Source organism: Panthera onca, chromosome F1 (genome assembly GCF_046562875.1).
Source record: "Panthera onca isolate mPanOnc1 chromosome F1, mPanOnc1 haplotype 2, whole genome shotgun sequence".
In the NCBI taxonomy this organism is placed as follows: Eukaryota; Metazoa; Chordata; class Mammalia; order Carnivora; family Felidae; genus Panthera; species Panthera onca.
This window is the reverse complement of record NC_138355.1, coordinates 44,024,528-44,038,561: the sequence shown is the minus strand read 5'-3', so window position 1 is coordinate 44,038,561 and position 14,034 is coordinate 44,024,528. Positions and strand designations below refer to the sequence as shown.

General features: G+C 38.9%; 1 protein-coding gene across 2 annotated transcripts in view; it reads left to right on the top strand.

Moving 5' to 3' along the window:
- KDM5B (lysine demethylase 5B) overlaps positions 1-14,034 on the top strand; it is an 81,174-nt gene that overhangs the window by 48,691 nt on the left and 18,449 nt on the right. For both annotated transcript variants that reach the window (XM_078440783.2, XM_060644109.3), the window contains exons 12-20: positions 326-488; positions 3,789-3,908; positions 5,303-5,497; positions 8,145-8,326; positions 8,482-8,606; positions 10,244-10,394; positions 10,552-10,666; positions 11,357-11,712; positions 12,778-12,916. In XM_078440783.2, coding sequence (XP_078296909.1) covers positions 326-488; positions 3,789-3,908; positions 5,303-5,497; positions 8,145-8,326; positions 8,482-8,606; positions 10,244-10,394; positions 10,552-10,666; positions 11,357-11,712; positions 12,778-12,916 — 1,546 coding nt within the window. The remainder of the gene's footprint in view (positions 1-325; positions 489-3,788; positions 3,909-5,302; positions 5,498-8,144; positions 8,327-8,481; positions 8,607-10,243; positions 10,395-10,551; positions 10,667-11,356; positions 11,713-12,777; positions 12,917-14,034) is intronic.

The following is a 14,034-nucleotide window of genomic DNA, read 5'->3' as shown; positions in this document are numbered from 1 at the left end:
TTATCTTATATTCTTAGAAACTCTAGATATTTACACTTTCTAAAGGATCAGGTAAAAATGGGAAGGAGGAGAGGGACCTGGGATATAAAGTCTCATGTTCAAATTCTATACATTTGAAGGGGGGAAATGCATCATATATGTTCAGATCACATTTCTAATGACACTCAGAACATTCCTATGTAGCATAATCTTAACAGAGCAGGGTCTGAAATATACGACTTGTGAACTATTTTTTGTTTATGTTGTTGCAGACTGATTTTTTTCTAATGAAATTTCATGTTTATGTATTTCTTGAGATTGATTTATTTTTACAATCTGTTTGCAGGGGTGAGCCAAAAACCTGGTATGGAGTCCCAGGGTATGCTGCCGAGCAGCTAGAAAATGTAATGAAGAAACTAGCTCCAGAGCTCTTTGTGTCCCAGCCAGATCTTCTCCATCAGCTTGTGACCATCATGAACCCCAATACCCTGATGACTCATGAAGTGCCTGTATGTTCTGGGTCAATCCTCCTGCCACTCAGGCTTAATTTACCACTTCTCTTCCCTTACTCAGTTTTTTATGCATTGATTTGGTTATGTGTTCCATACCATAACTGCGTAGCAGAAACAGCTGCTTGGTGTAATTGGATACTATACTGCAATAAGCCAGTCAGACTAGATCCTTGGACACCATAAAAACGAATTTGTTGCAGCTAATAACTAGGTTGCCAAGCAGCCATATTTTGCAAATACTAAATGTGATGCTTTCTTTTTTTTTTTTTTTTTCCAGTGTCTAATTCAAGCTTTCTAAACCATAATTTTTCTTTATAGCTTTAGTCTTTCAGTGCAACAAAACAAAGACCTTAATGTTATTTGTATAAATTACTGTGAAAATGTCTAGGTTCTGTTCTAATAATTAGATCTAAGCTCTAGTGTCAGAATCCTTTATACTCTGTCCCTACCTTAAAAAAAAAATTATGGAATCTATTTGAACTTAATTTTGAATGATAAACTGAAATGATCTCCATGCTTGGTAGGTCTTAGTTGTATTATACCTCCACCCCAATTAAGCTTACTTAAAGAGAAAATTTATTGCAAGCTCTTGAGCTTAGATTTCAGGGTTCCTACTCTAGACTGAAAGGTGCTGTTGTTGGTGATACCACCTCTGAGGTTGGTGTACAAAGTGACACTTACTTGTATATGGTTTCCTGTTGGAGAATGCTCTGAAGATATTTAGGGAGGCCAGAGTGAAGCGTGTGAAGTTGAGGGGTCCATCTCAGTTAGCTAAGTCGAATGTAGATGGTACGGTTACTGCGCTAAAGTGCATTCCTGATGTTGCTGTGACCTAAATTTCATGCTTTGGGGGCCACGGGCTAGTAAGTGGGGACAGATGGAAAGGATTTTTCTTTGAGGGATCATAAATTATTCATGGAGACTAGCTTAGAAAGTAATGACCAATAACTACCAAAATACCACCATCTCCTTGTGTTGGTATTTTTCACATTGATTTTTCCCCCTCATATTGACTGATCTTTCTGACTTGTTATAAGTAACTTGCCCTAAATGAGACGTCTGGCCATGATTCTCAGTGATTTAGTTGAGGAACCCATGGGGCTTGATTCTGGACCCGCAGAGATGGATGAGTGAGCCTGTGCATTTGAGACTCAGAATTTAAGGGTTAAAGACAGATACTCTTTACACAGATAATGGAACAGTGGTGTGCTTTAACAGTGCTGTCAACTATGAGGCTGATGCACTAACTCTAGGGAGAATTAGAAAGGACTTGTAATGATCATTTGAACTAAGACTTGGAGCTCTGATAAAGAATATTTTTGGTGGATTTGGGGGTAGAGGGGAGGAACTATTCCCTGTAGAAGGGATTGTGCCCATGTGGTGGGTAGTGGTCTTCAAACTTCCGCCTATATCTGAACCCCGAATGGCTGAACCTCACCCCCAGAGCTTCTGGTTCTGTTAGTCTGGGTGGTGCTCGAGAATTTGCATTTCCGAGTTGCCAGTTGGTGTTAATACTCTTAGTCCAGGAACTACATTTTGGACAAGATGGAGAGAGAGATGTTGAAAAGATACTTAATTTTATTATTTTATGGGAGTAAGTTCAGCCTGAGGATCTGTGTGCCTAGAGCACTATAGGTTTTTTTAATTAAGAACAAATTAAAAAAAAAAATTTTTTTTTTAATTTTTTTTTAACATTTATTTATTTTTGAGACAGGGAGAGACAGCATGAACGGGGGAGGGTCAGAGAGAGAGGAAGACACAGAATTTGAAACAGGCTGCAGGCTCTGAGCTATCAGCACAGAGCCTGATGCGGGGCTTGAACTCACAGACCGCGAGATCATGACCTGAGCCGAAGTCAGATGCTTAACCGACTGAGCCACCCAGGCACCCCAAGAACAAATTTTTTAAAAATGTTTATTTTTGAGAGAGACACTGTGGGCAGGGGAGGGGCAGAGAGAAGAGGGGGACAGAATATCAGAAGCAGGCTCTGCACTGATAGCAGTGAGCCCACTGCGGGGCTTGAACTCATAAACCTTGAAATAGAGACTTGAGCTGAAATCGGAAACTCAACTGACTGAGCCACCCAGGCACCTCTGCTTCAGGCTCTGAGCTGTCAGCACAGAGCCCGATGCGGGGCTCAAACCCACAAACCGTGAGATCATGACCTGAGCCGAAGTTGAATGCTTAACCATCTGAGCCACCCAGGTGCCCCTTCGTTGTCTTTTTGACACTAGCCATTCTAAGAGGTGTAAACTCTCTCATTGTGGTTTTGATTTGCATTTTCCTGATGATTAGTGATATTGGGCATCTTGTCACCTACTGCTGGCCATCTCTATATCTTCTTTGGCAAAATGTCTACTCATGTCTACGTTTCAATTGGATTATTATTATTATTATTATTATTTTTTGGTGTTGAGTTGTTGGATATTAATCCCTTAATGGATAGATAATTTGCAAATATCTTCTACCATTCAGTGGGTTGCCTTTTCATTTTTACTGATGGTTTCCTTTGCTGTGCAAAGGCTCTTTAATATGTCGTAGTCCCAGTAGTTTATTTTTGCTTAATTTCCCTTGCCTGAGGAGAACCTATCCAGAAAAATGTTGCTAAGGCTGATGTCCAAGAGACTGCTGCCTTAATACACGTTTTTTTGTTTTTTTTTTTAAGTTTTTTATTTTGAGAGAGAGGGAGAAAATATGACTCAGGGAGGGGTAGACAGAGAGGGAGAGAGAGAGAATCCCAAGCATGCTCTCCATTGTCAGCACAGAGCCTGACACGGAGCTTGAACCCACACACTGGTGAGATCGTGACCTGAGCAGAAGTCAGATGCTTAACCGACTGAGCTACCCAGGCTCCCCAATGCAGGGTTTTGTTTTGTTTTGTTCTTCGTTGAGTGGGTGGTGAGAAAAGGGGAATTGTTGGGAGGTAAGTTTGAGGCCTAAATCAAGATCGCTGTATGGGATGACTGGTGGTAGGAGATCCTATTTTGGTATAATAAAATTAGAATATTCTTAACTGTAGCTATATTTAGAAAGATGTGTCCTAATCCTGGATGTAGCCAAATTTTTGTAGTAAAAGCCATGTGTTCTATTCAGATATTAATAATCAGCCTACTAGTCTGGGGTACTATTCCATCTTGTGACAGAAACGAGTATCTCTGATTCTTCTACTGTAGTTCTTTTTTTATGGTTCACTTTTAGTTAGCAGAAAGCTTCCCTTTCTGGAGACTTATCTGATAGTCTGTGCCCAGTTTGTCTTTCACGGATGTCACTAAAAATCTCCAATTTCTGTCTCTATAGGTTTACCGAACTAATCAGTGTGCTGGGGAGTTTGTGATTACGTTTCCAAGAGCCTACCACAGTGGTTTTAATCAAGGTTTTAATTTTGCTGAGGCTGTTAACTTCTGCACTGTTGATTGGGTATGTAATTATGACTTAGTGAGCCTTTTCAAATGTATTGTTTTCCTACAGAAATGGTATATAATACTTTAAAAGCTTTCATGTGTATGGTTGCTTAAACCTGTTGCTGCTCAAATGGCTGGTTTACAAATTGTTTACCATCCATAGTGAGATAGAGTACTTGGCATCACATTGTAAAGCAGGGCTGTACTAACTAAGCGCACTACTGGGTTCAGCTGATAATGTTTTTCTTCTGTAAAAGTGAGACTTGATGAATAAATGAGTCTGTTGATTTACATTTTCGGTGAAATTCAGGATTTCATTGCAAACTCATAACAAACAGTTCAGTCTTAAGACTATACAGCAGTAGCTTAAATTATCTACAGGACAGCAATTTTCAGTGATGTATTTGGTTTTGGTTGTAGATTTTTTTTTTTTTAATATTTATTTATTTTTGAGAGAGAGACAGAGGCAGAGCATGAGCAGGGGAGGGGCAGAGATAGAGAGGGAGACACAGAATCCGAAGCAGAATCCGAATCTGTCAGCCCAGAGCCTGACACAGGGCTCAAACCCATGAACTGCAAGATCATGACCTGAGCCGAAGTTGGATGCTTAACTGACTGAGCCACCCAGGCGCCCCTAGATTTTTTTTTTTTAATGTTTGTTTATTTTGAGAGAGAGAGTGCGAGCAGGTGAGAGGGAGAGAGAGAATCCCAAGCAGGCTCAGGCTCTGTGCTGTCAGCACAGAGCCTATGTGGGGCTTAATCCCATGAACCACAAGGTCATGACCTGAGCCAAACCCAGGTGCCTTGTAAAGTAGACTTTTTGTATTAGTAATATTACTTTTCATTTACATAAAAAGATCTAGTTTAAGTGTGTGATGTTAAATCTAATGAATTATAACCTTGTTTCAGTGCTTTCCTGTGTAATAGTACCACCTGTATCTAAAATTATTTTCTGTTCTACTTTGGAGCATTATTATTCCCTGGAGTAGGTTAACCCACACTAGTTCAGCATAGTTGTTTCAGGAAATGTGTAAATTCCTATGTCCAGTTAGAGTTTACATTGTTATAGACAATAATACATCGTTAATACTTTTTTTTTTTTAAGTTTATTTATACCCAGCGTGGGGCTTGAACTCATGACAACTGAGATCAGGAGTTGCATGCTTTTCTGACTGAGCCAGCCAGTCACCCAAGTCCATTGGTTTTTTTTAACTGCCTAATATGCCAGATCTTTTGAGATGCAAAGATTAAAAAAAAAGGCCCAAGGCTTCTTAGAGTCTGGTTTTAGGGTTGATATTTGTATTATGACCCAGAATATCATATTTAGTAATTTGATAATGGTCAAAAGTCTTTGGAAATAGGAAGGAGAAAGATGAATGAATGTCATGTATTCTCTGTCTTTTGACCCAGCTGCCATTAGGCCGACAGTGTGTGGAGCATTATCGTTTGCTTCACCGCTATTGTGTATTTTCCCACGATGAGATGATTTGCAAGATGGCTTCCAAGGCTGATGTACTAGATGTCGTCGTGGCTTCAACTGTTCAGAAAGACATGGCCATTATGATTGAGGATGAGAAAGCTTTAAGAGAAACTGTCCGTAAATTGGTAAGGTTCTGGAATCCTTCTAATTGCATATCTCAGGGCATTACTTAGTAAAATTCTTACACGTATTAGTACCATTTTAAGAAGTCTTTTCTTAGTCTAATTTCCTTTAAGACCATTCTGATAGATGTGTATTAGTATCTCTTTGTGGTTTTAATTTCTACTTCTCTAATGGCTACTGATTTATTGAACATCTTATCATGTGTGTGCTTATTTACTACTTGTGTATGTATCTCTTTGATAAGTGTCTGTCCAAGTGTTTTGTCCCAGCCCCCTTTTTATTGGATTGTTGTGAGACTTCTGTGTATTCTGGATGCCAATCCTTTGTCAGATGGGTGCTCTACACATATTTTCTTCTAGTCAGTGGCTTGTCTTTTCATTCTCAAAGCAGTGTCTTTGTAAAAGCAGAAGTTTATTTTGATGAAGTTCAGTTAAGCAGTTGTTTCTTTTTTGCATGTCTTTTATGTCCTTAAGAAATCGTATCTAACCCAAAGTCACAAAGACTTTCTCCTGTATAGTCAGTCACCTAGAATTTTTAGTGTTAGGTTTTACATATGAATCTTTAACTCATCTCAAGTAATTTTTATTTATGGTGTAAGGTGTGGTGTGGGTTGGGATGACTCTTTTCCTCATATGGGTGTCTCATTGCTTTAGCACCAGGTCTTGAGAAGGCTGTTCTTTTTCTGTGGAAATGCCCAGGCACCTTTGTGTTGAAATTTGACTCACCTATATGGGTCTATTTCTACATTCTGTTGTATTCTCTTAATTTATGCATTTATCTATTGCTGTTACCCTATGCTGTTGATTACTGTAACTTTGTAATAAATCTTGAAATGAGGTAGTGTGAGTCGTACAACTTTGTTCATTTTAAAAATTGGTTTGGCTATCTTAGTTCCTTTGCTTTACATATAAATTTGAGAATCAGCTTTTTGATTTCTACCAAAAAACCTGTTAGGCTTTCATTGGAACTCCATTAAGTCCATGAATATAGTTGGGAGAATTGGTATTTTAACAATGTTGACTCTTCCAGTTCATGGACATAGTATATCCACCATTTATTTAAGTCATCTTGATTTCATTCATTCGGTATTTTGTAGATTGCAGCATACAGATCTTATACATAGTTTCTTGGGTTTATAATTATATACTTTATGTTTTTTGGTACTGTTATAAATGATACTTTAAAACAATTTTTATTTCAAATGGTTTATGGCTTATATTTATAAATATAATTGACTTATGTATATTGACTACTTGTATACTGCAACCTTGCTAATAAACTCAATTGTTTATTAGCTTTTGTTAGACTGTTGGGGACAGTGGTATCTGCAAATAAATAGTCACATTCATTTTTTTTTTTTTTTAATGTGCTGTTTTAGATAGAATCCTTGAATTTTGACTCCCTGAAGCCTGTACAGATCAACAACAGCTTACTCACCTTCCCCTGATATTTTACAGTTAGGGAAAACAATGCCCAGAGGGTTTAAGTGCCTTTACCAAGGTCTTATAGCAATAATGGTAACTCATTTTTGAAACTTGAAGAACTTAAAATTTTTTTCTAGATGTGGAAATTTACAAACTAAAATTGGGCAAACTGTATATGGGTCATTCTCAAGGAAAATCTGTAAAGTTGGTCCTTAATCTCATTTTAAATAAAAGTGCAACCATTTTTATTTCCAAGTCCTTTTTAATGATCAGTTCCAGTTTAAAACCAAAATTCATTCATTAGTGGTTTCCTTACTCTCCTCTGTCGTTGTTGGTCCTTGTAATCAGGAAGTAAAATGGTCAAAAGGTTAAAATACAGAGTAACAGTAAAACAAAGGAGCTTGGTGTCTCATAAATTGACTTAATCAGCTTCTGGCACTTTCATGGTTGGATTTGGATTCCCTTTTAGATAAGGAGAAAAGGTGGTAAACGCTTGATCTTTGAGTGACAAAAGTATATCCTAGAGGGCTCTCCAGGTGTCAGGTGGTACAAACTGCAGTTGAAATTTACTGGTTCAGTATCTTATTTTTCTTGATACTGTTTCAATTAGGAAATACTTCATTATGACTGTAGTCTTTATTGTATGTTTTTCTAACATTTTGGATAAATAATAATCCCTTTAGATAACTTTTTCATGTGAGAGCTGATCTACCACTAAGCATCTTCCCATCAATAATCCCTTCATGACAGTCTTTTCCTCTTCCTTCCTTTTTATTTACTCTTGTTCTTTTTATTACTCTGAATTCCTGTATAATATTTCCTCTGAAGTAGAAAGTATATACATTTCTTTTGCTTTTATTGTCTATATCCAGATTATGGACAGAGCCAATTTGTAGTAGAATAAACAGCTAATGTCAGTAGTGCACGATCCTATTGATAACTGTTTTCATACACACTCTGATCACAATGACCAAACATAAGGGCCTACCTTGTCCAAAAAGAGGTTCTCTCTAAACAAATGAGGTAGTTTACCTTGCCCATAGTAGCTAGGTTGTTGTTACTTTGTATTCCAGACATTTTTAATCATGCACTCCTATTTTCGTAAGGCCCTCCCACCCATTTTTTTTTTTTTTTTTTTTTTTTAAACTCAGCTGTTATGTAGTTTTCTTGGGGGCCGGTGGATTATATTATCCTTTGGAGGTCTCTAAAGTACACTTTATTTTAGGGAGTAATTGATTCAGAAAGAATGGATTTTGAGCTGTTGCCAGATGATGAGCGTCAGTGTATAAAATGCAAAACGACATGCTTCATGTCTGCCATCTCCTGTTCTTGTAAACCTGGCCTGCTTGTTTGCCTGCATCATGTGAAAGAATTGTGTTCCTGTCCCCCTTATAAATATAAACTGAGGTGAGTAGGAAAAATGATCTTTTCTTTGGAAAACCCTAAATCCTTAATAAAAGCTCTGTGGCGTTCCTGTTCCAGGGCTGAAGTACTGCGTGTAAAATATGTGATTTTCTCCAAGCCCAGACATCTCAAAACTATGTCTGCTCCTCTGTTTCTAGGTACAGATACACTCTGGATGATCTCTACCCCATGATGAATGCATTGAAGCTTCGAGCAGAATCTTACAACGAATGGGCCCTGAATGTGAATGAAGCTTTGGAGGCAAAGATTAACAAAAAGAAAAGTATGTGATGTTCTTGGTGATTGGCAGATTGGGACTGATTGTAATGTAGCCAACATAGTTACCAATGAACAGGTTACTTGAAACGACCTGATGCTGGTTTACGGAGTGTTAGCAGAGAAAGTTATAAAGCCACTAGTGGATGAGGCAGATGCCCTTTCCATCACAGGAAAATCTTGATCTATGAATTGTACAAGATCGTATATTTAACAAAGGTCATAGTATTCGGAAACAGAATAACTTTTACACTTCTTGTCTCAGTACAAAAATGTTTCACATTTTATATGGAACCTTAGAAAAACATTTTTTTTTAAAAAACTAGATCTCAGGACACCTGGGTAGCTTAGTTAAGTGTCCAAGTGTTGATTTCAGCTCAGGTCATGATCTCATGGTTTGTGACTCACAAACAGGGCTCATGTTGGGCCGTGTGCTGACAGCAGAGGGTCTGCTTATGATTCTCTTTGCCCCTCCTCTGGTCACTCATGTGTGCGCCCGCTCTCTCAAAATAAATAAATAAACATTAAAAAAAATTAAAACTAGATCTCAAGACAGAGGTAGCATGTTATTAAGTTATGGGTCTCTGGTTTATCATTGCCCCCACCTCTCTTCTCTTTTAAGTAGGCTCTGCACCCAGGGTGGAGCCCATCGTAGGGCTTTTGAACTCAGAGCCCTGAGATTAAGAGTCAGATGCTGAACCAACTGAGCCATCTAGGCACCCCCCTAGTTTGTCACATTTTAATGCTAATCAAAGTCAAAGTTTCTGTCTCTTGTTACTACCTTGAAAGTCACTACTTCCTTTCCCATCTCTTTCTTTTCTTTTCTTTTTTTTTTTTTAAGTTCGTTTATTTTGAGAGAGACAGAGACAGCATGATCAGGGGAGGGGCACAGAGAGAGGGAGACAGAAGATCCCAAGCAGGCTCTGTGCTGCCAGCAGAGAACCCGATGCAGGGCTCCAACTCCCGAAACTGTGAGATCATGACCTGAGTGGAAACCAAGAGTCGGACGCTTAACCGACTGAGCCACCCAGGCACACCCCCTCCCCGCCATCTCTTTCAGAGTGTTTTCACTTTCTTTCCTTTCTGTAGTCCCAACAGGTAAATCTGCCCTTCTTTTACTTAGGGGAAGGTCTCAGTATCACTCTCTCTGAGCACACTGCATACTTGCCAAGTGCAGGAGACAGGAGTGGTCTGTGTAACAATAAGAATCTGCTTTTGCTCTGTTTTGACAAATCTGTTGTTTTCCATATCTTAAACATTTCAGGTCTAGACATTTCCATATTGAAGAGCAGCTCTAGGCACTTGTGAAAACACTCTAAAGTGTTCTAACACTGGCTGGCACCAGTGTTAAAGGTGGCACTTGGTTGGCTCTTTTGGAAGGGCATGTGACTCTTGATCTCTAGGTCATGAGCTTGAGCCTCACATTGGGCATAGAGACTACTTAAAAATAAAGGAGACTTAAAAAATAAATAAAAACACTCTACCTTCAGCCAAAAAATAAAAATGAGATGGACAAATCTGTTAATGTCTTAAAACACCACAAGTATTTTAGATAACTGATAAAAGCAAACCCTTCCTCTGTGTTTCATACCACTCGTATAAACATACTGATTACAGAAAAGATGGCCTTTTGTTTATTATTAGGCCTTGTGAGCTTTAAGGCTTTAATTGAGGAATCGGAAATGAAGAAATTCCCAGACAATGATCTTTTGCGCCACCTTCGCTTAGTCACACAGGACGCGGAGAAGTGTGCTTCTGTCGCTCAGCAGCTGCTTAATGGCAAAAGGCAAACTAGGTATGTACTTCTGTTTGAGGTTGCACTCTTAAGTGGCTCTACTTGGCAACCTGTTGTGAATTGGTTTTTCCTTCTGTCCTGTATTCCTGTGACACTGAATAGGGGAATGGTGAATATATTATGTCCTCATGGCTTCCTCGGGCCTTTGCCTTTACAGATACCGATCTGGTGGAGGAAAATCCCAAAATCAATTGACAGTCAATGAACTCAGACAGTTTGTGACACAACTGTATGCTCTTCCATGTGTCCTCAGTCAAACGCCTTTGCTAAAGGTAACTATAGAGGGAGCTGTGGGAAAGTACTTTGGTAGTCCTATTCGGTGAAACCTTGGTTTGCGAGCATAATTCGTTCCAGAAACATGCTTGTGATCTAACACGCTTACATATCAAAGCGATTTTCAAGAACCGTTGGCTCAGTTGTGATCACGTGACATTTGGCGTCATGTATTACCTGTGTTATAAGACCTTGCTCGTTTATGAAGTTAAAATTTATTAGAAACGTTTGCTTGTCTTGCGGAACACTCGCAGAGCAAGTTACTCGCAATCCAAGGTTTCGCTCTATTTTGTAAATAAATTCAGATGACATGCTTAAGTCATCTTGGGTAGTTAGTTTGTACATTTCTTTGCAGATGTTTGTAATAACCTACTTGAGTGTTGTGTGTGTGTGTGTGTGTGTGTGTGTGTGTATAAAGAGATTATAACAGGTCTACACAGGAGAAATAAAGTTGGAAATTTTTACCTTGAAAGTGACCACCTGCTACTCCTCACAGTTGGTAAAAGGTCTGTGATAGTCACTAGTTTTAGCTGTCAGTTGGCTTATGTGTTATGTCATTTATCCATGTTATTGATAAAATCGCATGAGATGGAAGGAGCATCACATTGAATATGTATTGAGGATTCTAAGTATGAAAGAAGCCAGTTACTGAAATTACTATTTTTATACAACAACCTGTGTTTTTTTAGGATCTCTTGAATCGTGTAGAAGATTTCCAACAGCATAGCCAGAAATTGCTTTCTGAGGAGATGCCCAGTGCTGCTGAGCTGCAAGACTTGCTAGATGTCAGCTTTGAATTTGATGTTGAACTTCCACAGCTTGCTGAGATGCGTGTCCGTCTGGAGCAGGCCCGCTGGCTAGAAGAGGTGCAACAAGCTTGCCTAGACCCCAGCTCCCTTACACTAGATGATATGAGACGTCTCATAGACCTAGGGGTGGGTCTAGCCCCATATTCAGCAGTGGAGAAAGCAATGGCCCGGCTTCAGGAGCTGCTTACGGTGTCAGAGCACTGGGATGACAAAGCCAAGAGTCTTCTCAAGGCCAGGTGAAAAAGCAAACTCACCTCTCTCTTGGGGAGGGTTGGGTAATCATATCCATGTTAGAGCAATAGAGCACAGTCGTTGGCATGTGACAGGTGTTCAGAAGCTACGGTTGTGCGTGTAGAATACACGTAGAAAAGAAAATAATGGAGGTATTTGGGGCTGCTTTGGAACTCGGGTAAAAGAATCCTAGTTTCTTCTTTACTGATTGTGAAGTGAATGATTCATATGGACTTGCCTTTTATAGAGTTGTTTTAATGAAATTTTTTTTGGAAGCCAATGAAACCATCTTTGAGAGAATAAAAGTTTTACAATTACGTGGAAAACTATTTAAATCCGCAGTTAATAAGAACGCAAGGAGTTTTTTGAAATGTCTGAGAGTTAATATGCACTGTTCTGTAAAATGAAGATAGTGCCAGTAATTGCCAACAGGAGTGGGAATGTACATTTGTGCTGTGGCTTAGTAATTCAGGACACCTTATCTGTGTTTGAGAGATTTGATTGGACTCAGGCAAATCATCTGAGTGGAGAAAGATCAGCCCCTCCCTAATTTTGCTTTCTGTCTGATACATCTTCGTTGGTCCAATTGACAGTGTTAAAAAATTCATGGTTGTAGACATTCTTTGGTAACCCTAAAATAGTGGTCGTTGAGCAGAGAGCACAACATTTTTTGATGCTGTGCTTTTGGTGTGTTGATACCCTAGAGAATTAAAATTTTCCTAACAAAATTACATGAGTCTTGACAGTATACGTAGTAAAACATAGTAAATTATCACTAAGTTACCATCTGCAAATGAAAAGTCCGTGGTTATACCAGCATAAAATCAAGAATAAGTAGAACTTAAATGCTTTACCGAGTCATTTCCTTTATCTTAGGATGCTCTTAAGTTTTATGCAGACATTTGAAACTTTTGTTAAGTTGTGATATCTAGTAGCTATTGACATTTGAAAAAAGGTATTTGCTATACTGAATTTCCTTTGAAATGGTTTTTCTAGTTTCTTTAGGAAATCTTAAGAAAAATGAACCACCATATAACATGTTAAGTAGTTCTTATATTTCATTTTTGTAGACCTCGGCATTCATTGACTAGCCTTGCTACGGCAGTTAAGGAGATTGAGGAGATCCCCGCTTATCTGCCAAATGGTGCGGCTCTGAAAGACTCAGTGCAGAGAGCCAGGGACTGGCTTCAGGATGTAGAGGCCCTGCAGGTTGGTTTAAGAAAAAACTGTCTTGGGTGTGTAAGTGCATCTAAGAAGAACAGTAATTGAAAAATTGTAAAGGGTACTATGTTGGATCTCACCACACAGATTCAGTGTTTTTGGTTGGCCAAATTAATAATTATAGTCAAACTTTTTAAGCTTATTTATTTATTTTGGAAAGAGAGCGAGAGAATTCCAAACAGGTTCTGCACCACCATTGCAGAGCCCAGTGCAGGGCTCGATCTCACAAACTGTGAGATCATGACCTGAGCTGAAGTTGGACACTTAACTGACTAAGCCACCCAGGCGCCATGATTGTATTGGAACTTATGTAGGTGTACTTACCTACCACCTATTACCCTGACCATTTGGCTCAAATATTTAAAGTTTAGATAATTCAACCAACTTTTTTCTGGGAACTTGGGAGCCTCTCTTAACAAACTTGAGTACTTGGTAGAGGATTGAAGAAAAACTAAAATTGAACTTGTGGGAAGAAAAGTAGTTCCTTCCTTCCTTCCTTCCTTTTCTCTTTTCTTTTCTTTTCTTTTCTTTTCTTTTCTTTTCTTTTCTTCTCTTCTCTTTTCTCTTGTTCTCTTTTCTTTTAATTTTCTTTTCTTTCTGAAAAAATTTAGATTTAGGCAGTGGGACTCAGTTTAGATGATTCCAGTTTTGTTGGCAACATCCAAAGCATCATAGTCGGGAGCCAGTCAAACATATGCCTTCTCTCCATTGGGCCTGATCAGTGTGTGTTGACCTTGTCCACGTCAGTGTCCTAGAGCTTCTTCATAGCCTGTTTGATCTGGCGCTTGTTGGCCTTGACATCCACAGTGAACACAAGTGTGTTGTTGTCTTCTATTTTCTTCATGGCTAACTTGGTAGTCAGGGAGAACTTGATGATGGCATAGTGGTTAACTTGATTCTCTTGAGGGTGCTCTTTTGAGGATATTTGGGCTGCCTTTGGAGACCCAGTGTCTTGGGCCATTGGAATGTAGGCGATTTGTGGATCTTTTTTTGTGTGTGTGTGACTGTGGATGCCATTCAGCACTGCTTTCTTGACCTTCAAAGCCTTTGCTTTGGCTTTGGGAGGGGCAGGGGCTTCCTTTTTTTTTTTTTTTTTTTTTTTTGCC